Source organism: Chelonia mydas, chromosome 9 (assembly GCF_015237465.2).
Source record: "Chelonia mydas isolate rCheMyd1 chromosome 9, rCheMyd1.pri.v2, whole genome shotgun sequence".
NCBI lineage: Eukaryota > Metazoa > Chordata > Testudines > Cheloniidae > Chelonia > Chelonia mydas.
In genome coordinates this window covers 11,966,345-11,986,916 of record NC_057855.1, presented here as the reverse complement: position 1 = coordinate 11,986,916, position 20,572 = coordinate 11,966,345, and the positions used below count along the sequence as shown (strand labels likewise).

General features: G+C 41.6%; 1 protein-coding gene across 2 annotated transcripts in view; it reads left to right on the top strand.

The window, feature by feature from the left end:
• Positions 1 to 549: 549 nt before the first annotated feature.
• The window catches only part of KCNMB2 (potassium calcium-activated channel subfamily M regulatory beta subunit 2), a 229,007-nt gene continuing 208,984 nt past the window's right edge, over positions 550 to 20,572 (top strand). For both annotated transcript variants that reach the window (XM_027819366.3, XM_027819365.3), the window contains exon 1: positions 550 to 651. In XM_027819366.3, coding sequence (XP_027675167.1) covers positions 614 to 651 — 38 coding nt within the window. In that variant the 5' untranslated portion in view covers positions 550 to 613. The remainder of the gene's footprint in view (positions 652 to 20,572) is intronic.

Sequence of the window (20,572 nt, the reverse complement as noted above, 5' to 3'; positions counted from 1 at the left end):
CTGCCTGCTCATCAGTCTTTTAAAAATCAAGCCATAACTTGCCTGCATATTCTCCCATACCTGGTCTGTCCAGCAAGAAACTGTCCCGTAGATGGATATTTAAAATATCATTCTGTTTTCAGGGAGGGCTTTCAAATACCACATTATGGAAGAATGCACCTTTAATAATTACTGCCTCCCTGCGAGTATGCTCTTAAAGATGTCAACTGGCATTGATACAGCCTCTAAGTTATATTTTGCTTTAATTTGCTTTAATTTACTTATTTGGGTACAAAACAAAAAAAAACCTTGCATCAAATAGTTTATTCTGGGTCAATACTAACTGTGAAAAATTGTTGGCAATGGGAATGAGGAAAAGTTACAACAGAAATTGCATCATAAAGAATTTAATTTCCAAAAGAACTACAGAGGCACCACTGGAAAAAGTTAGCAATGAGGAGGAGTGCTCTCTCTTGGTTGCTATTAGTGCTGGTCTTTGGGGTGTAGCTTTCCTCCTGGGCTTTTGCGTTTGTTTTACGTATTGTTTTCCACTTCCTTCTGGTCAGGATACTTTTTATGACTAGGTGAGACAATACTAAACAGCAGCACAGAATCCGTTCTGCCGCAGGACAAAATGAACCTTTGCTTCAAACATCCACGAGAGAAATGGGGGTAAGTGGAAAAAATTAAGCCGTTCTGGGTGTGGGGTGCATTACTTGAAGCTAATTGCCAAAAAATAAACAACTATTTTTCCTAGCTGACCGCAGTATTAAGAATTCCAACTGAGGACCAGCCCTGAAATATACCAAGGAAGAATTATATGTAAGCCTTTGCTCAGGTCTATTACTTAGAGGTTGTGGGGATGGTAATCCTTTAAACAAGGTTCACTCGGCCTTCATGGTAGAGTTTAAATACATTTTCCCTTCTTTTCCTACGTGCAAAGAACTTCTATATTTTTCCTTCACTGTGTACACTATAAATAATCAGAGTTTATCCTGGTATTATCATCTTCTTGTATTTAGTACATATTATAGTAGTTATATTTGCTCAGCTGTACTGAATCCTATATAAAGACATGGTGCAAAGGGCATTTTCAAGATGTGCAATGAATATCTGTAGCTAATAAAATAAGCAGCTGCTCTGTTGGAAATATCAACGTGAAGCCATAATGGTAATTCAAAGTGGACAGCGTAAGTGATCCTATTTTATAATCCTATAATGTCAATACAGTTTGGTTCTACATGCATGCGGGAAATACAAGATTTGTTGACACAAACTTTTGCCCCAAAGTTTTCCTGTCTGCCTGTGTCAATTGGTCGGGTTTACTGCGATCTGAATCAATACAATACAACCAAGTTTTCAGTTACAATAGCAAAGGGATATGTGTATGTGTATGTATTGGAGCTGGGTGAATAATTACCAGCAAATAATCTATTTCAAAAACTTCACCTCTTTTCTTTTTCAACAATATCTGCAAACTGTTTAAAACTTTCTCAGATTTATTATTTATTCCGTGTTGTTCACCAAATAATTCTGCAAAACCCTTCTTTGTAGATTATTGTGGTGCATTATTTGATATTCAAAATTTCACCCGTATTGGTTAGTTTTGATTGGCCACATAGATTGCATAGTATGTTTCTGGTCTCTGACTGGATTAGCATAAGGCTTAGAATCAGATTTCTCGTGTGACTACTAACAGTAACACTTTCAAAATTCGCTTTCCATGAACATTCTCCACTATTTGCTCATAATCCATTTTTGCTACAAACATTCCTGCTAGTAAATGTTTTCACGAGAGCATTTGTGGAAAGCAGTTACAGGTGAGTGAGCACAATCAGAATTAATTAATATAAGAAACTGAATGGATAGTTCTCAAAAATATTTGGAAGTCTTTGTGCAGCGTTCTGTAATGAACTAAATTCTGCTCCCATTCACACTGGTGCAATGATAGGAATGGAGTTACTACAGGCTGGTGTAACAGGGGGCAGAATTTTTCCCTAGAGTTTAAAGTTAACTACTTGCAAGAGATCCCTAAATTACTTGTTCAGCAATGTGGCCGAGTGAATATGGCATTCAGGAAACCTAAATTCTACTCCTGTCTGTCACTGCACCTCTCTGTGCCCTGTTTACCCTCCCACCTTGGGCTGTCTTGTCTATTTACACTGTAAAATCTTTGGGGAAGGGAATGTCTCTTATTATGTGCTTGGCCAGTGCCTGACACAATGGATCCCCAATCTCAGCTAGGTGCTCTCGTAATAGCAATAATAATGCCCATTGAAGTTGACGGAAGTTCTACCTAAGGATTGCAGCATCAGCCCTCAAACTTTAGCTGTAAACCCACCAATTTCATGGGGGGGATTAAGAGGTTAAACTATATTTAACTTGGCAAATCTATGTGTGAAGAGGTGAGTCACTCTGCCCAGTGCAGCAGTCAGTGCTGGTATTGAACACTTGCTTCGCTTTCCATCACACGTCCTCCCTCTGCCACTGAGGCCTCCAATATGCTTCTTGCTACAGCGGTTTGCCTTTTCTAAATTGCACTGAGACAGTAGCAATCACCGCCAAGGCTATCAGCCCTGAGCCAAGGAAGAGTGTGTAAGCTGGGTGTATGGAAATTTTTAATAAAAACAGCAAGAGTGAAAGAGAAGTTACTATGTTAGTTAAAAATGGGATACTGTTGTAACCTTGAGCCAGTGATCTAGACAATTAAACTGTAAATTAGCACCGCCACTAACACACAGATAATAGCTTGTGCTGGGAACATGGAGCCTGATTCTGATCTCATTCACACAAGTTTTATACAACGTATTTCCACGGACTTCAGTGGAATTACTCCCGTTCAATAGATTAGAATCAAACCCACAGTCTGTATAAAAGATAAAGGGTCAGATTCTGATCTCACACACAAAAGCATAAAACAGGAGTAACTCCACTGAAGTCAACAGATTTACAGCTGTACAAATAGGAGTAGAATCAGGCCCTTTGTATTTATTCCTTTCCTTTCTTCTATATTTTCAACTGGAGCAAAGAGCTCAGATTTCCACTATTATAAGTGTCTAGCATGATTGTATGATTGTTCTCTTATGTCCTGCACCTGAACTTTCAACAATCCAGCTGTATTTGTATAGTAAAATAGAGAAATTGTGCCAATCATATAAACCCAGGGTTACAAAAAATAATTTACCAGCTTGCTAGATGGTATCTATGGAGAAGACTATACAAAACAAAAAAAATAACCACCTGTAAAATAAAGTTACTTTGGAACTCAGCAGGAAACAAAGAAGAACAAACAGAGCAGCCACCTGGAAAAAAAAATCCTAGATGTACACAAAAGGATCAAAATAATAATAATGTTTTAAGCTGCCTTCATCAGAATACGCCACATGAGAAGATTTAACTGGTCACCATGAAAACAATAAAGTGGGTTATTAAAGTCAGAAGGGAAATAGAAACAGAAAATAACTTAAAAGGGGAAGAAATGAATCATATAGTAAAAACAGCATCTGAAATATTAAAGAGAAATCCACCTTCAAAAGCAAAGCAATGGTAATTGTTAAAAATTGAATTTGATAACCCCCCATCCCATGTGATTGTCTAATAATCGATTGCAGTTGCTTGACAACTGCTTTTGTTATTTTCCAAACTTATTTGAAAATAATGCAGAGTTTTTTCTTTTCCACCAATAAATCATTCAAAAAGCATCATGTTCTGTATGTCTGAGTTGTAAAGTGTCATTTGCATGATGTCAAACATGTTGACACATGCCATATCACACATTACTGTCTCTCCACCTGACGTGTCAAAGCAAGAGATTTTCAAAGGCACGTGTCTTTGAACTTAAAATTATGTTTAACAAAGGCATTTCAAGAATTATTTTAGTAAAATATATCCTCATGTGGCATCTTGCCTCCTAGATTGTCTACACACAAGTTGAGACAGTGATTATTACTTATATATTGCAAGCTGTGTGCCTGGTGCTGTATAGGCAAGTAAGTAAGAACAGGTGATGTATTCTGTATTCCTTGCCTATCCGAAGCATAGCTACGCGAAGTATATACGTTTTTTGTCCTTTGTTAGTGTAAACCAGCATAAATTCAATGGATCTGATTCTCATTTATATAAAGGCCCCGGCAGTGTGAATGAGCCTGAGTGCCAAGGAGAATCAGGTCCATTGACTTTAATGGACCTATGCTAATTTACGCCAATAGAAATCCAGCCCATTTCCATTTATCCATTTGCACCCCTTCTTCTGTTCCTTGTTTCCCTCTTGTGATATGCGTATCTGGAAAGATCTTTGAGATGCAGATAGTTTTATCTATAGTAAAATTCTGATATTGCATCACTGACATCATTGAGGAGTAAATTGCTGCTCTAATGTAAATGATCTGACACTCAGAGACACACCCCAGAGCAGTAGAGATTCTTGTATAGAGTTCTAAATGTGCCTTTATCTTAATTTTTGTATCCTAAATATGCAGTTGTTGTAAGGGTATTTAGGAGTTTAGGTATTTTGACTTGTATTAAGAAATGTGTGTTGTCTTGCTGAGGAAAAAAAACAATGTAATTTGAAACACAGCAGAAACTATGCTGCATACGTGTGTCTATTCATCTGGCGTTTAGAGCTGATGGGGAATTTTTTGATGAAACATTTTTTCGCTCAGAAAATGCTGAATCATCACAGTTGAAACTTTTCATGGGAAAGGGTCTGTTTCAACAATTTTTCAACTCAAAAAGGTTTCATTTTGACATTTTTGAAACAAAATATTCCTGTTTTCCAGTTCAAAATGACTTCATTTCAAAAGATAAGCTAATTATAGTTTGGTTTTTTTTAATTAAAATTGTAAATGGTTGAAATCAAAACAAAGTATTTTGATTAGCCCAAAATATTATTTTTATTTTTATTTTGGTGAAACTTTTCATCCTGATTCAAGACACGAAGGAACATTTTTCATTATCTCAAAAATTTTAATGGAACACGAAAACCATTTCCTTCCCATCTCTGCTGGAATTGACTAGTTTGAAGTCTGTGAGGGGATTTAGACTTATAGCACTTAACATTTTCATACCAAATGATTGCTTTAATACAGGCCTGTGTGATTTTAATTTGCAGAAAACTATTTCCTAATATATCCAATAGGTGGCAGCACTTCATCCACAACTAACTAAACAGAAAGTCTAACAACATAGATGGTTCGCAGGTCAGAAGACAGTTACAGCAAACCCTAATTTAATGTATTGTGGCATTAGGGTTAGGGATGTACCAATGCTAGAGCTGTTCAAAACTCATTCATTAAAATTTGCTCAGTGACAAAACAAAATACGTTTGGAACAAACTTTCTAATGCTGGAGAAAGAGAAACAGATGCACTCCATGCTACTTGGAGTGGGTGTGTGCCCTGTGGTAGCACCTAGGCTGGGTAGTGGACCTTAGAAGACTGGCACATTGAGGCAGTGTGGTTTAGCAAATGGGGCACTAGATTGGAATTCAGGAGACCTGACGTGTATTCCTGGCTCTGCCCCTGACCTGCTATGTGATCCATGGGCAAGTTTCTTCATCTCTGTTTCCTCTCCCACCTTCCATCTGTCTTTTCTACTTAAAATCCAATTTCTTTGGGATAGGCGGCTATCTCTAACTATGTGTTTGTACCATGCCTAATACAATTGGGTCTTGATCTTGGTTTGGGCCCAGGGGTGCAACTGAAATCCAACTAATAACAACAACAGTACCAACCCTAAAAGAAAGGTACCATAAGAATAGCTAGTAGGTAGAAGAAAGCTGAAGGTGATGGGGTTGCTTACCTGGAAGATATCTCTGAAGGACTAAGCTGGAGAGTAAAAAGGACTTCATGCAGATGGGCTATATACAATAATAGTTGATAGTGCCTAGTCACTGTACAGAGCTGAGCAGAGGAAGCCATTTGCTGTGCACAGCAAGAAGTTGTATTGGTCCTACAGAACCCTGGAGTATATGGGAAAAGCCTACAACAGGGCAAGGTAGGAAATGGTCCAGGAAGGAGCAAGGGATCTGCATAGTCAGGCCTTGGCTGCTCATGAAAGGGACCCTGAACTAGAGCCCAGAGGAGAGGGAAGACCTGAGTTCCCCTACTGGCCCACTGAGGAAATACCCTGACATGGGTATCTAAATTCTATCAAAATTCCCTGATACCAGGGGCAAGTATTAGTGAGTCCAGAGTCGGACTGAGGCCCCAGTGTGAAGTCAGTGGACTATTTGTTGGACTCTTCGTTTACCCGGGAAAAGATGGGACTATTTATGACCTGGCTTGAGGGCCATGTCACAAGAAGTTGTGGGCTACCAGGAAGCCTGAATGGCAATTTGGCAGAAACAATTGAGGGGAAGGCCCTGCAACACCCTGCCTGACCACAAGGGGGAGAACTAGTGATGAGTCACACTCTTACAGCCCCAAAATCCTGTCTTCTCAAATCCTAAATATAGATTTCCTTCAAAGATCATAAAGATAATTGTTAACATTAAATAAAAGGACACATACTAAGATGTGTGCATACCCAATGGAGCAGCACACTTCCTTAGAGCTCAGACTGGTACAGCAAATATAGCATGTAATGCATGTTATTAATATAATGTCCAGATCCTACAGTAACAAATGCTCTATAAATTAGAATAGAAGAGATGCACAGAGAAGTAGAGCAGAACGTATTAAACACTATTAACTGAACCCATTGGCGAAATAAAGTTTTTTATTAAATACATTTGATTCACTGTTTTTGAGTATGTTGCCAGTTAAATAACTGGCAGAAGTATTTGGCAAATAACCTTGCGATCCCACACACACACACACAACACCTTTTTGGGTCAGGACCCCTCCAATTATAACATAATAAAATTTCAAATTTAAATAGCTGAAATCATTACATTTATGATTTTTAAAATCCTATAACCGTGCAATTGACCAAAATGGACTGTGAATTTGGTAGGGCCCTAGTCATTGTGTATTGTTGGTAGCCAACTCTGGACCAATGGGACATCAAGTGATGGCAGTAGAATGCTAGAGATATAACTCCACTACTTCACCCCAGTGAATGTGAAAGAAATCTACCCCTGAGTATCAGTCACAATAGCAAGACTCCCATTGACATCATAGGGAGCAGGATCAGTCCCCTGCAGAGGCCATCTTTTGGAAGAGACATTAAACAATCAAGTATCTATTGACTATGTCCAAGCCCATCTGACCTACTGCTTTCCCTGTATCCTGCCTTCTCCATTCAGTCCCAGATGCATGGAATAGTCTGTCTTCTAACATAGAGAGACAAGGTAGGTGATCTTTTATTGGACCAACTTTTGCTGATGAAAGAGACAAGCTTTCAAGCCACACAGAGCTCATCTAACATGTCTAATATCGCAATCACACCCTTTGTTCACTCAAATCCCTGCTTCAAACTCGCTTCTGCTGTGACAATCCACCAAGAAGGAGAAAGGGAGAAAATTATTTCAAAAGCTTCACTGTTTTGAGATTGGATCTTATTGGTCCACCACTTTGTGTCTGATCAGTATAGTTTGTCTAAGTTAGGCCCCATCCAAAGTTCTTAAGCACCTGCTTAACTTCATGCACCTGAGTAGTCATAAGTATAGCCAGTGCATAAAGGTAAGCAGGTGCTCCTATGTTTTGCTGGATCATGGATTTAGACTGAAAGCCTTTGACTCCGAGACCTTGTCTTCCTTATTTATTTCGCGTGTGCATAGTCGTCTAGCCAAGCGATGGCATCTTCAGTGGCGTGATGCAGTTCTAGGCCACTGCTGAACCTAGTCAGCAGGCATTCATCGACAAGGTGCGTCATCATCTGTGTTGCACCACAGCTGCACAAAGGGCTGTCACGAAGGCCCCAGCAATAGTGGTTGGATGCACAGAGATCTTGCCCAGTCCAGAACCTGTTCAACAGGGACCACTGGCAATGGGGCAGGTCAAAACCAGGCGGGCAAATTGTGGGGTCGGCAATGAGAGACTGGTTGGGGATTATAACAGATATCCATTCCTCTCGCCAGAGTGTTTCTGCCCAACATCCTGACGTGGCAGATGAGACCATAATGGGTGACATGATGGCAAACATGCAGCTGGTGGTTTTAAAAGGTCATTGTGCAGCGACAGGCTTGAGTTGGCATGTACTTTCTACAGTAACTTGCTAGTTGCAACCTATTGTTTGATATGAGGAAGAGCAATATTGCTCAGAACTGGAAGCCATGGGAATGGAGTCCGACGCAGGGTGCCGGAGATGATGCACATGGCGGCATGTAACTGCATATCCACCAGTTTGGTGTGTGACGATCGACTCCAAACTGGTGCACAGTACTCCGCCACCGAATACGAGGTGGCAAGAGGTGACTTCCGCAAAGTTGGAGCACAAGCATCCCATGACAAACCTGCCAGTTTGCTAAGAAGATTATTGCGCGTCTTAACTTTAGCTGCTGTCTTCTTCAGGTGGGTGTGGTAACTCAGTGTGCAGTCTAAGGTCACACCTAGATAGATCAGTTCTACTTCATGCTTCATCTTTTGACCATTCAGATAAACATTCAGTTCTCGGGTTGTGCTGGCTTGGTGAAGATGGAACAACCTGGAGACTGTTTTTATGACACTTGGCTGGAGGCACCAAGTCTTACAGTAGTCAGCTAACTTTGTCATATCCCAGTTTAAGATGGCATCAAGCTCGTGAAACGGCTGAGCCTGGGTACCGCAACAGATGTCATCTGCGTAAATGAACTTTTGTGACTCCGTTGTTGACAGGTCATTGATGTAAAGGTCGAACAGGGTTGGAGAAAGCACAGAGCCCTGGGGTAAACCATTGCTCTGTCGTCTCCAAGCACTTGCCTTCTCCCCCATATGGACTCTGAACTGCCTATCGCGGAGGAACAGTTCAACAACTCTTGTGACCCAAGGTAGCAGGACCCATGATACCTTCACGAGCAGGCCAGTGTGCCATACCGTATTGTACGCCTCTGTTAGATCGATGAAAACAGTGCCTGTTTTTAAGTTTCTCTGGAAGCCATTTTCAACAAATGTGGTCAGCGCGAGTGCTTGGTTGCATGTGCTACGGCCTTCCCGAAAACCGGCTTGGTCAGGGCTCAAAATTCTCTCCAGGTCGGGTAATATACGTTGTAGGACCAAGCGCTCCAGTGCCTTGAAGCACACCGACAATAATGATTTGGGACAATAGCTTGATGCTTGACTTGTCTTCCTTAATGAATTGTGTAGTGAAAAGTACTTTCAGTGCTTAGTGAAAAATAACAATAATGATAATAGTAACACCAAGAACCAAAGGCAACTTCTACAAGTCAGAGCATTTTATAGGGGGGAGAATCAGGGATAAACCTGATGCTTTGGCCAACACTCCCTTAGTCAAAACAGGCTCTAATAAGAACTGGTCAGCATTTTGTATGTGGAAAGTTTTCCGCACAGAAATAGACAGTTCTTTCAAAACCAAATTTCTTGGCAGCAAAATTAGAGAGGCAGGGTAGGTGAGGTAATATCTTTTATTGGACCAACTTCTGTTGGTGAGAGATACAAGCTTTCGGGTTTACACAGAGCTCTTCTACAGGGACTGACACAGCTACAATAACATTGGCAGAAACATGTCAGTTCTGATGGAAAATTTCAGTTTTCCCATGGGAAATTTCTAAATGAACATTTCTGTTTCAAATCGACATTTTGAAATGAAACCTTTTCTTCCATTTTGATTTCAAACATTGTTTCATTTGAGCCCCGGGTTGTTTTGTTTCAAAATGTTGGTTTGAAATGAAAATCATTTGAATTGATTCAAAACGTCCCATGGGAAAACTAATATTTTTCAACAGAAAGTTTTCAAATAAAGGTTTTTTGAACAAAAGTTTCTTGGGGTGAAAAATTTTGGTTTTCTGACCAGTTCTAGTTCTGATGTAAAGGCTCTGTCTAGAACGTTGCTGGGTGCTTAAAAAATGCCATGGGGACCTATAGAATGCCTATGTTATCATGATCTAATGCAGTTTTACCCAAAATGTGAGGTTCTGTGTGCAAATATTAGTCAATGGTGGGTGGCGGGGCAAATAGACAGATGTCTCAGTTGTTCTTCAGTCTCAGCTTCCATTCAGACAAAAGCGTCTTTGGCTGTTATGGATATAGAAAAAAACAAACAAAGCATAGTGAGTGTAAACAATGAAGAGACTTCTGCCTGAGGTTGCAGAGAGCCTGAAACTCTGAGGGGTGAACAGGTTCATTCATCTGAATGGCTGCTAACTCAAAGGGGTAGGGGAGTATCATTGTTGTCCCTTTGCTAACTAAGTGGCTAGTCAAAGTGCAGGACCTTGAGGGGCTGTTCCAGTTGGGAGTAAAAACCAACGATAGAGTCTGGTGTTCTCTGTGATACAAAGTCCTGCTTCTCTGAACTCAGCAGCAACCAAAAACAAAAGGAGCAGTTTCTTTGCTGATAGGCCCAAGCTTCTCTCAGCCCAGCCCCCAAAAACCCAGAATCTCTCTCTAGCTTTCTTTCAGGGGCACACAGGCTGCTGCTTTGCTTTCTTGCTCTGCCCCTAGTCTCTCACAGTTTTTCGTGTGTGCACCAACCCTCCACCAACATGGCGCTAGGTTTGGGCAGACTCCATTAGGCCTTGTTTGAAGTGAGGCCCCTTTACAGTTCCTTTATAGCAAACTTAAGTGAAGACACATTCACACCCATGAGTTTCAACTCAACCCATAACAAGGTTTAACCCAGCTCCTAACAATGCTATGAAGACTGACCCCAGTGATTCCCTAAGTGGGGGGGGGGGAGAGTAGAAAACATATAACTGAAGATGTGTAGGCCTTTAAAAACACTTGGCAGAGTTACATTGCGTGGGGAGGCCAAAATGGGTATCATTTGGCTGAATCGTGTCTTAAGACAGCTTGATGATGGAGGGGTAATATAAAATCAAATTCTAGTCTGACTTCTACTCTACATCTTTCCCAAAGAGCAAGTGAAGATCTAACTGAATCATCTAACCCTCTTCTCTCCACCTTCCCACATCCCGTATTACTTTGGGAGGGATTCAGGGTTAATTAAACTTTCCTTCCTGTTCTTCATCCATTGTCCTGCAACAACCCTTTGAACAAATGTCATTTCGAAAAACAAATATCTTAAGCGCAGAAAGCTTCACTTTGGCTAGAGCTGGGCAAATACTTCAAAAAAAATTACTGCAAATATTAACTCAAGGTGAAATTCATCCCAAGGTAATACTTTGGTACAATTTAAGTCCTAATTTGCACCTACTTAGGTTAATCCTCTATAGAGGGGTGAATTTCATCCTAAATGTTTTTCAGAAGATTGATGCTAATAATTGTTTTTGCCCCTTTTGTGATAACTTTCCAAAAACATTCACCTGGTGGCTTCACTAGCATAGCTACTTGAAAGAAAGCCACATTTAAGCTTGCTCTCATGAATAATTGTGAAATGTGAATCTTAACCAGCTAAAAGTCACTTCTCCTTGAAAATACTTTAAAGCTAGTATTGTTTTGTCACTTGTACTTGTCTAACACCCTAGCTCAGTGATGAGCTGCCAAAATCTTAACAACTGGTTCCCTCCTCACCCCACTAGGGGGTCGTTGCCCACCCCTGCCCCCAGGACTCCTGCCCCATCCAACCCCCCACGTTCCTTGACACACACACCCCCCAGGACCACTGTCTCATCCACTCCCCTCCCCTGTCCCCTGACTGCCCCCAGAACTGGGCAGGAGGGTTTCATGGGCCACCGTAGTGGGTGCCCACCCCACCCCTAAGAGCCAGAGGGACCTGCTGGGGGGCGAGATGGGGAGTCCTGGCAGTGCTTACCTGGGGCAGCTCCCAGGAAGCATCCAGCAGGTCCCTCTGGCTCGTAGGGGCAGGGGAGCGTAGCTGGGGGGGAGCAGTTCCCCTGCACGCCCCCCTCCCCGGGTTACCTGCCGCGGCACTGGCGGCCCTCCTCACGGCCCCCCCACCCCCCGCCTCAGCTCACCTCCGCCTCCCTGGGCCTGAGCGCGAAGCCACTGCCTGCTTCTCACCCGCCCCAGCTTCCCGCGCGAACAGCTGATTCGCGGGACGCCTGGGGGGGGAACGGAGAAGCAGAGCGGGGCGGTGTGTTCAGGGGAGGAGGCGGAGCAGAGGTGAGCTGGGGCCGGGGGTGGGGCGGGGAGCTGCCGGTGGGTGCTCTGCACCCACCACATTTTCCCCTTGGGTGCTCCAGGGCTGGAGCACCCATGGAGTCGGCGCCTAAGGCGCCACTTTGGGCTGGTTAAATTTAGAAGCCCTTTTAGAACAACCGGAACAACCGGTTCTAAAAGGGCTTCTAAATTTAACAACCGGTTCTAGCGGACCGGTGCGAACCGGCTCCAGCTCACCACTGCCCTAGCTAACTATAACTGCAAGCAATTAGAGAAAAATATACCTTTTTTTCTTTTTCACTTTCTTTGCTTTGGGTAGAATTTTCGAGAGCTCCTGAGAGGCATAGAAGCCCAAGGGTTGGTCTACAGTGAAAACTTCTATCAGCATAGCTATGTCTCTCAGGGAGTGAATAATCCACACCTCAGAGAGTCCTATGCCAACCTAGCCCCCAGGGTAGACAGAGCTAGGTCAATGGAAGAATTGTTCCATCAACCCAGCTAGTGCCTGTCGGGGAGGTGGGTTAACTACAGCAATGGCTATGCCACTGTAGAATTTGAAGTGTAGATATACCTTAAATCTCACTGATTTTCAGTGATTTCAGTTCCTACATCCTTACAGCACTTTTGAAAATGTCACCCTTTGTGCATTTGACCGCATTCTGAGTATAGTCATTTTCACCCCTTCTTACGCCACATTAGGTTCTCTGATTGTTGTGTGTGTCCATCACACTGCCGCAGAGAGTAATTTAAAAATAGGAGAATCTCACCAAAAAACCACAAAGGATTGGAGGCAGATATAGTATGAGATACTATTTTTAATTAGAGCTCATTGAAATATTTTCCGTCAATGTTTTTTTTAGGGAAGGTGTTTGTTTATTTTTAATGGACAATGGCTTTTCGGCTAAACTGAATCTTAAGAACAAATTGCAATTTTTTTCTTGAAAAGTGAAAACTAAAATTTTGGGGTAAGCTGAAAACCTAACATATTTAACATTTTCAAGTTTTTTTATTTTCATAATGAAAACCGAAAACATATTGAAGAAAAACTTTGACAAAAGAGCGGGCGGGGGACTGGTTTTGGATACATTTTTCATGGGAGAGAAAAAAGAATTTCCTGACCAACTTTATTTTTTACTAATTATTTTTAGACTGACTGTAGTTTAAGTTCCTGGTATTCCTTTAAACTCTTTGAGAGCGTTCACAGAAGAAAACTAATTTTAAGCGTTATGCTTATTCAAAAGGGAACAGAAAGAACATCCTTGGCTAAGTCTTCATAAGTGCTCTGCGCCTACAAACAGGCTTTTCCTGATTTTTTAAAGCGCTTAGGTGCTATTTAGGCAGCAAAATAAGTCGTCAGATTTTCAAAAGTGCTCAGTATGGTGGGTGTTGAGGTCATCTGAAAATCTGGCCCTAATTGTGCATGCTGAAAATCTGCCCTGAGCTCTCTTAAAAATATTCCCCATGATGTTTATGTGACCAGTAACAACTGAGCAACGCAGCTTGAATTTCAAATTTTAAGGACCAAGATAAAAATTAAATTCATGACAAAGTTCATTGAACAATTTCAAGTAGTGAATAAGTTCAGGAAAACAGACCTGTTTGTGGACTCCATGAACAGAGGCAAGATTATTCATTATAAATTATGTGCACATCTCTAGCTTTTACCCTCTGTCTCCAACATGAAATGCTCCGAGAATAGTTGAAGCCCTGCCTAATGCAAGGTCTTAAACATCTCAATTTTGTGTTTGTTTTGTAGACATAGTAGGTTTCAGTTTCACTGCATCCCTACTGCACATGCATTAAGTGCTTTGTAGAGTTCAATTAAAATAATGAGAAACTGGAGGTTAGATACGGCGAGCTGCATATCAGAGAAAATCTTCTTGACAATATGCCAGTATTTGAGCAAAAATGGTCAAGTCCTCCTTTGGTGAGAGACATTTCATCTTTCCCCAGAAGTCTGTCTGCAGCCCTACAATTCTCCCCATACATATGGGAGACTTACAATTTTTCTAACTCTTAAAATGCCTGGATTTTGGTTCCCACCCTGCTAAACTATATACAACTGTTTCCATTATTTCAGTGGATATTTTATCAGACCCATGTGCCTGCCTTGCTGTTGTCCTTTTAAAAAATTCCTAAAGGCTGTTTATTGTTTCAGTAGAAGTGAGTGGGAACCAAGCCCCCCCCTTCCCCCGATACAAACACGCCCAAATCCAAATCCACATTTGCTTGTTGTGCCTCCAGTTCATTGCTAGTAGAGAGAAGTAAGCAAATTATGTCCTGATAGGAGTGATGATTGACAATAGCTTTAGCAAGATCCTTTTCCCCATTCTGTGCTCATGAGCAAACGGTATTTTCTCACACTGCTACCACAAAGGTTGGGGTCATCTGAGGATCTCATTAGCCATACTTCAATTAGGAGGGAGTGGGTGCGAGGCCAGACTCTGGAATGTACTAAATCCCAGCTGGTCTGACAGAACCCAAATCTGTTGCCCTGTTCTTTGCTCCTAGGTATTTGCCTGAGAAGCGTGTGTGGCATTGAATTCATTAGGAAAGGCAGTATTTCTGTTCACTCACAAGATGTCAGATGTTTTTAAATAGTGTCCAAATACCCAGAGAAATGAGAGCTGTGAGAACTGTGTCCCTAGTTACCCAATTTCATGCACAAACGGTGGTTTGTGATCACAAACCTTGTAATTAAACACGTAATGTTAAAGGCCACTTTTTGGGAAAAAAACCAGCAGTGTTTCTCAGAGCACATGAGATTAAATTTCACATGCTAGCAAAGGGCAGTGTGCTGATGGCATATAAAATCTCACCCTCGATTGTCTTGTGTGTGTACTGTACCTAACAGCTGCCTGTTTGAAGGCTGTCAGACTGCACCTAGCCACACTTCAGATTTGTTTTCACAGGTAGGAGAAGCTAAGCAAGGAGGCTGGTGTTATAGTTAAGGCAGACTAGGTTATAGACTTCCTGCGTGACCTTGAGCTAGCTAGCTCCCCATGTGTGAAAAAAGCCATGTAGTACCCAGGAACCCTGAAACAAGGGACTCGGGCTGTGAGGTAGAGTCCTGTTGAACAACTATTCATTATTAGGGTAAGACAATACGCCACCTAATATCAGTGCCAGGCACTGTACAATCACATAGTAAGACAGTCTGTTCCCCGAAGAGTTTACAATCTAACTAGACAAGACAGGTTGGAAGAAAGGAAGAATTACTATCCCCAGTTTCATGCTGTTATCCATTCATAGTAAAGGCTGCACATGACAGAGAATTTGCACTTAAACCAACTGAACAAAGCAGAATGGATGGTTTATGTACTTTTGACCCATCATAAACCCCAGATGATAAAGTGCTCTGAGATGAGTTATAAACAGGAAATTCACCTTTGGTTCTTTGTAGGATTTTGAAAGGCTCACTCATTTGTTTTGTTTTCAATGCAGTTAGTTTTTAGAATCAATGTTAATATTTTGCAGGTTACCATTAAATTTTTGAGTGATGCTCTTAACCCCTTGAGTGCCATATTGGATGTGTTTGTTGGAGACTACTATACTTCAGACAATCCTAGTCAGTTCATGTGAAAATGAATGGTGGACTGGTTCAGACTAAATAAATAAAAGCCCATGAACCTTCACCCTTTTCTTGACCCAAGTCAGTGGTACAGGAACAGCCTGATCCAGTGGATAGGCTATGGGGCCTGATATTCTGGAGACCTGAGTTCTAATCACAGCTCCCCGCACTGACTTATTATGGGCAATTCACTGGCCCTCTGTTTTCCAACCACCATTTGCCTGTTTATCTATATAGCTTGTAAATTCTCTGGGACCGATGCTGTATCTTACTATGTATTTGTACAGCCCATAGTACAGTGGCACCCTGATCTTGATCAGGGCCTCTAGGATCTATACTGTACTACAAACAATACTATAAAGATTAAGAAATACTCAAAACAATTTGCTGTTTTCAAAGCCCTTTGCACTTCCAGGTTCCAGTCAGGAAAATGTGCTCAGCAACCACTTCAAATCCTATCCCAGACCAAGTTCACAGACTCTGAACATTCAGATAAACATCTTTTGTTGATTCGCCCCAGTCCTCCGCTCTGAACCATTGGTGTTCAGTCATCGTTAGAGAGAAGTCTATCGAATTTAGATACATATGGCAAATGACCATAGAGCTGTTCATGTGTCACTGATGGTTTCATAGGAATGCCCTTAGGGCACAAAAGGGATTAATGATACCAATTTGAAGCCCCAAGTGCACCATTTTAGAGCAGAGCTTGCCATGATGGCCAATTTCTACCTTCAGTTTTCACTTTGTTCTTAAAGATTGACTGTTCACTTATATCCTCTAAGGAAGCTCCTAGCAAGATGGATGTATCATCAGACTTTCAGAAGAAAAGGAATTGTTCGCCTCAGTTTAAAAAAAAAAAAGTTGAATCCCATTCAATAATCCCCCAAATTTATATCCCTCAGTAGCATCTCAGTAATCTCTCCCAACATTAGTTCAGAAAACAGCTTTTCGTTTATAGCTATATCACTGCAGTAATCCAGATAGCATGGGCTTTATTTCTACTGTGATGTTCTAATACTAATTTGCAGGAGTGGAAGGTAATTTGCTATTGTAACCAATTACTTTTGTCCTTGGATAAAGCAGACCGTGAAGTCGGTGCCTCTGGTTAATTGGAAACACCAGAAAGATATCCCTGATGCTCTGTATATTTCTCTATGAAGTACAGTACTAAGGATGTTGTTAACATTCATTTTAACTTGCTCACAATTAAAACAAAGGCAATACACTGAGATCTAAGAGTGAGGCTTCTTGGAACTGTTTTGATGTTATATTTTGAATGGTGGCAAAAGATCATCTGTGTTCTTATCAGGGAGGTGCACATCCAAATAATGACTTCCAGATGTTTATATAACTGAGCTTCAGAACCTTTTTCAGGGTTGCCCTTCACTACTAGTTATTGGTCTTGCACACCCAGTGTGAAAAGTCAGACAAACAGTATTCCATCTGATTATGTGTCATGGTACCCAAAGAGTGTGTCTTTAGAATATGAAGGGTAAATATGAACTGTAGGCGAAAGTACTTCTGCTAATACTCTGTATACTGACCTTTCAACTTTTGTTTCTACCTACTTTTCAGAGAGCAGCCTGAGACCCCATGCTGTTAAAGTCACTACAGCAGCCCATTCAGCTACCACTACCACATTCACTCCTTCCCAAGGAAGGATGGTTTTGGGATTAGAGCCTAAGAGTGGGACTCAGAAGATGTTGGTTCAGTTCCTGACTCAGATACAGATCTCTTGCATGCCTGGGGGCCTGTCACTCAGGACTAGATTTTGATACCCTTATTCATGCTGAGTTGCACCTAATTCTGGGGGTAGCCCTATTGATTCCAATCTCTACTGACACGTATAGATCAGGCTACGGATATGCTGTTTCACAGGGGTGTGGTGTGGCTTTATTCAGTAAGACATGTTGATGCACACAGATAATACAGTGATGGATGCTCTCTAAGAAACTACACAGAGAGTCCTTGAGAGAAGAAAGTGAGACTGTCAGAAGGGAGGGAAAAACTTAGAAAGGGTCTCTCTAGAGCTCAACAAGGAGGTTTATATTCAAATCATCATGTCTGATGTGAGTGCTATTGAAGCAGCCCTGTCCACTAATGATCAGCAGGGGGGACAGAACCTTGAGAACTACTGCTAGTTCTGCCAAGGTTTTAAACAATCACGTTGCTAGTTGCATTCCAGCCAGAACAAACAAACAATCTACCCGGCCATTTGCTTTCGCTGCTGTGAATCTCATCGCGTGTCCAGCAGCGAACGGCACTGCAGTCAGCACTAGGCCAAAGTGGGGAAGGAGAGTCTGCCAACATTTCTGTTGTTCACAAAATGGACACGATCAGGGCTGTGTTGGGCATAAACATTATTTGTGGGAGACAACTGAAACAATTAGAATGTAACAACTAGAGTCACCTTCAGACTAGACAGGCACGTTCCTAGCTAATCTGACTATCTCCATTTCTAGTGCACTGATCACCACAGTATCTATGTATCACCATGGCCATTCATCACCCACACCAGTTTCTCATTTGAATACTGCCAACAATCTTCTGACTAGCATTGACCCCTCCCTCGCTCTTCTTCCTCATCTTTTTCTACAGTTGCTGCTAGCAAAGAGAAGGCAAGTGGCCGTGTCATTAGCAGAACTGCAGCATAATCATTGCTGGGCCTTCCCCTTTCCTACCTCTCAGCTGCTCCTCTTTGAGTCCTTTATGGCAAATGGCCTATAAATATACAATAATGTCCAGTCAGGCAAAAAGATAGTTCACTTACCAGCAAGCTACGATGCTTTCAAAATCCTAAACACCCAGAGGCACATGGTCCCTTTTTAGGAGAACTGTGGGTGCTACCAACAGGGTTAGACCCATCAGCACCATACACACCACTCCCTTTGATCAACAGGAGTAGCTCTATGAGTGGAGTGTGACAGGAGCAGTGCTGTTTCCTCTCGTCAGACCAACCGGTAAAGAGAACATGCCATTCCCTTTAAAAGTATATGAAATACAGATGAAATCACTTGGAAGATGGGGCACTTTGTGAGACTTTTCCATGACAGAGGGCACCTGTATAAAATGTGGGAAGAAGAAATCCATGTTGAAAAGTTGTCCAGATCTTTGGAATCTTGGGAAACATTTAAATCATCATCATCATCCCTAATCTTCTTCCCACACCCCGGTTAAGATTTATCTTTTCAATTATAAACGTGCCAACCTCCACTCAAGGACTTTGCTGTGATCAGTCCCTCTCCTCTTCAGTCTGGCAAGCATCAAGGAAATAGCTGGGAGAAATGAAAGGGATTCTCTGTGACATGCGATCTTCCTGGACTCCAGGTGCCACATTAAGGCAGTAATACTTGGCAGGCAGGCAGGGATACTGGCAGGATACAGAGTAGCAGCTGCCACTGCTGCCTTTTGTCATCGTCAGGACTTTAGTGGGAAATGAACTAAAATTAAAAACACTTCCCTCCCCCCTTGTCTTTTGCTAATACAATTTACAAGTTTATTTATTTATTTATTTATCTATTTTGAAAAAATCAGTTTCAGAAAACTGGATCACTTTTTCAATTACTCAGGCAGACATGCTAATTTGTGACTTGCCATGTCTGATGGATTAGGTCAGTCAGATTGCAGTAGATTATAAATTTTACATAACAGAGCATTAATAATGTAATTAGCGAGGATGCAAACTGGCAACGATTGATATGCCTGGAAAACTGGATCTCTAAAAAGTTTCAGCATCCAGAATCTCCCAACTCTGTCTCCTTGTTTTCCTCTCCATGTGTGCGTGTCCTAATGTCTCACTATATGTTTCTCTCTCAGAATATAATATTGTGGAGGCATGGGTTACACAGATGGCTTTCCTTGTCTGTCTCCCTGTTTGCAAAGTAAAGCAAACTGCATTGAATACAGGCTTCCCTAAGACTTAGCATCAGAAAGAGAGGTTGGTTCTTCTTCCCTCATACAAAAATACTAACAGGTTACTGAGCATTTCAGGAGGAACAATTCCACCTAATCAATATTCTGATCTGAACTGGTTCTGAGGGCAGGGTATTTAGCATCTGTAGATTCTACAGTGATATGAAGCTAATCAACTCTCCAGCTCCATTTTTCCATCTTATTGGAAACCCTATCTTGTCTTCCATGCCTGTACAGCTTAATTTTCCTCTCCAACTCAGCTGTTGTTTAATTCTCTGATGGTACATAACACTGAGAGGCATATAGACTAGGAGACTAAACTGGGACTGGGGACTAGATTTCTGAGTTCTAATCTCAATACTCACACTGATCTGCAGGGCAAGCATGACCTTGGACAAGTCTGAGTTTCCCCATATTTGATGGGGATAATTTTACCTCCTGGGGTGTGGGAACGATTATGCTTTGAAAATAATAAATCATTGTATTTAATGCTGTAAAAAGTCTTGGGGAAGCTGTTCTTATAGGAATGATTCTACACAAAATGAATGTGTTACAGGGTGGGGTGTGGTCAGCCACTGGACGGAAACTCAGAGCTCTACTTCAGTTCTGTCTCTGTTACAGCTCAGTCACCTTGGGCAAATCACTTTCTATCTCTCAGTGCTTCAGTTCTCCATCCGTGCAATCGGATTAATGATACTTCCCTACCCCAAAGGGGTTTGGTGAGGGGAAATTCATTAATGTATGTGAGGTGCTCAGACTCTCAGCAACCAGGAGCTATATAAACTGATAGAAAGCATTGTATTATATTGTTATGCTGGGCTACGGAAGTAATGGCTGATATTATGCAATACGCAATCAGCAGGTTTTCTATTCCTGTGTTTCACTAAGAAATCTGGTACATGAACACAAATGCAATGATGTAAGTAGCTCTACTTCCAGATGCTACCACCCTGATTTTGATCTCACTTGCATCACTTATTTCAATAGTTACTCAT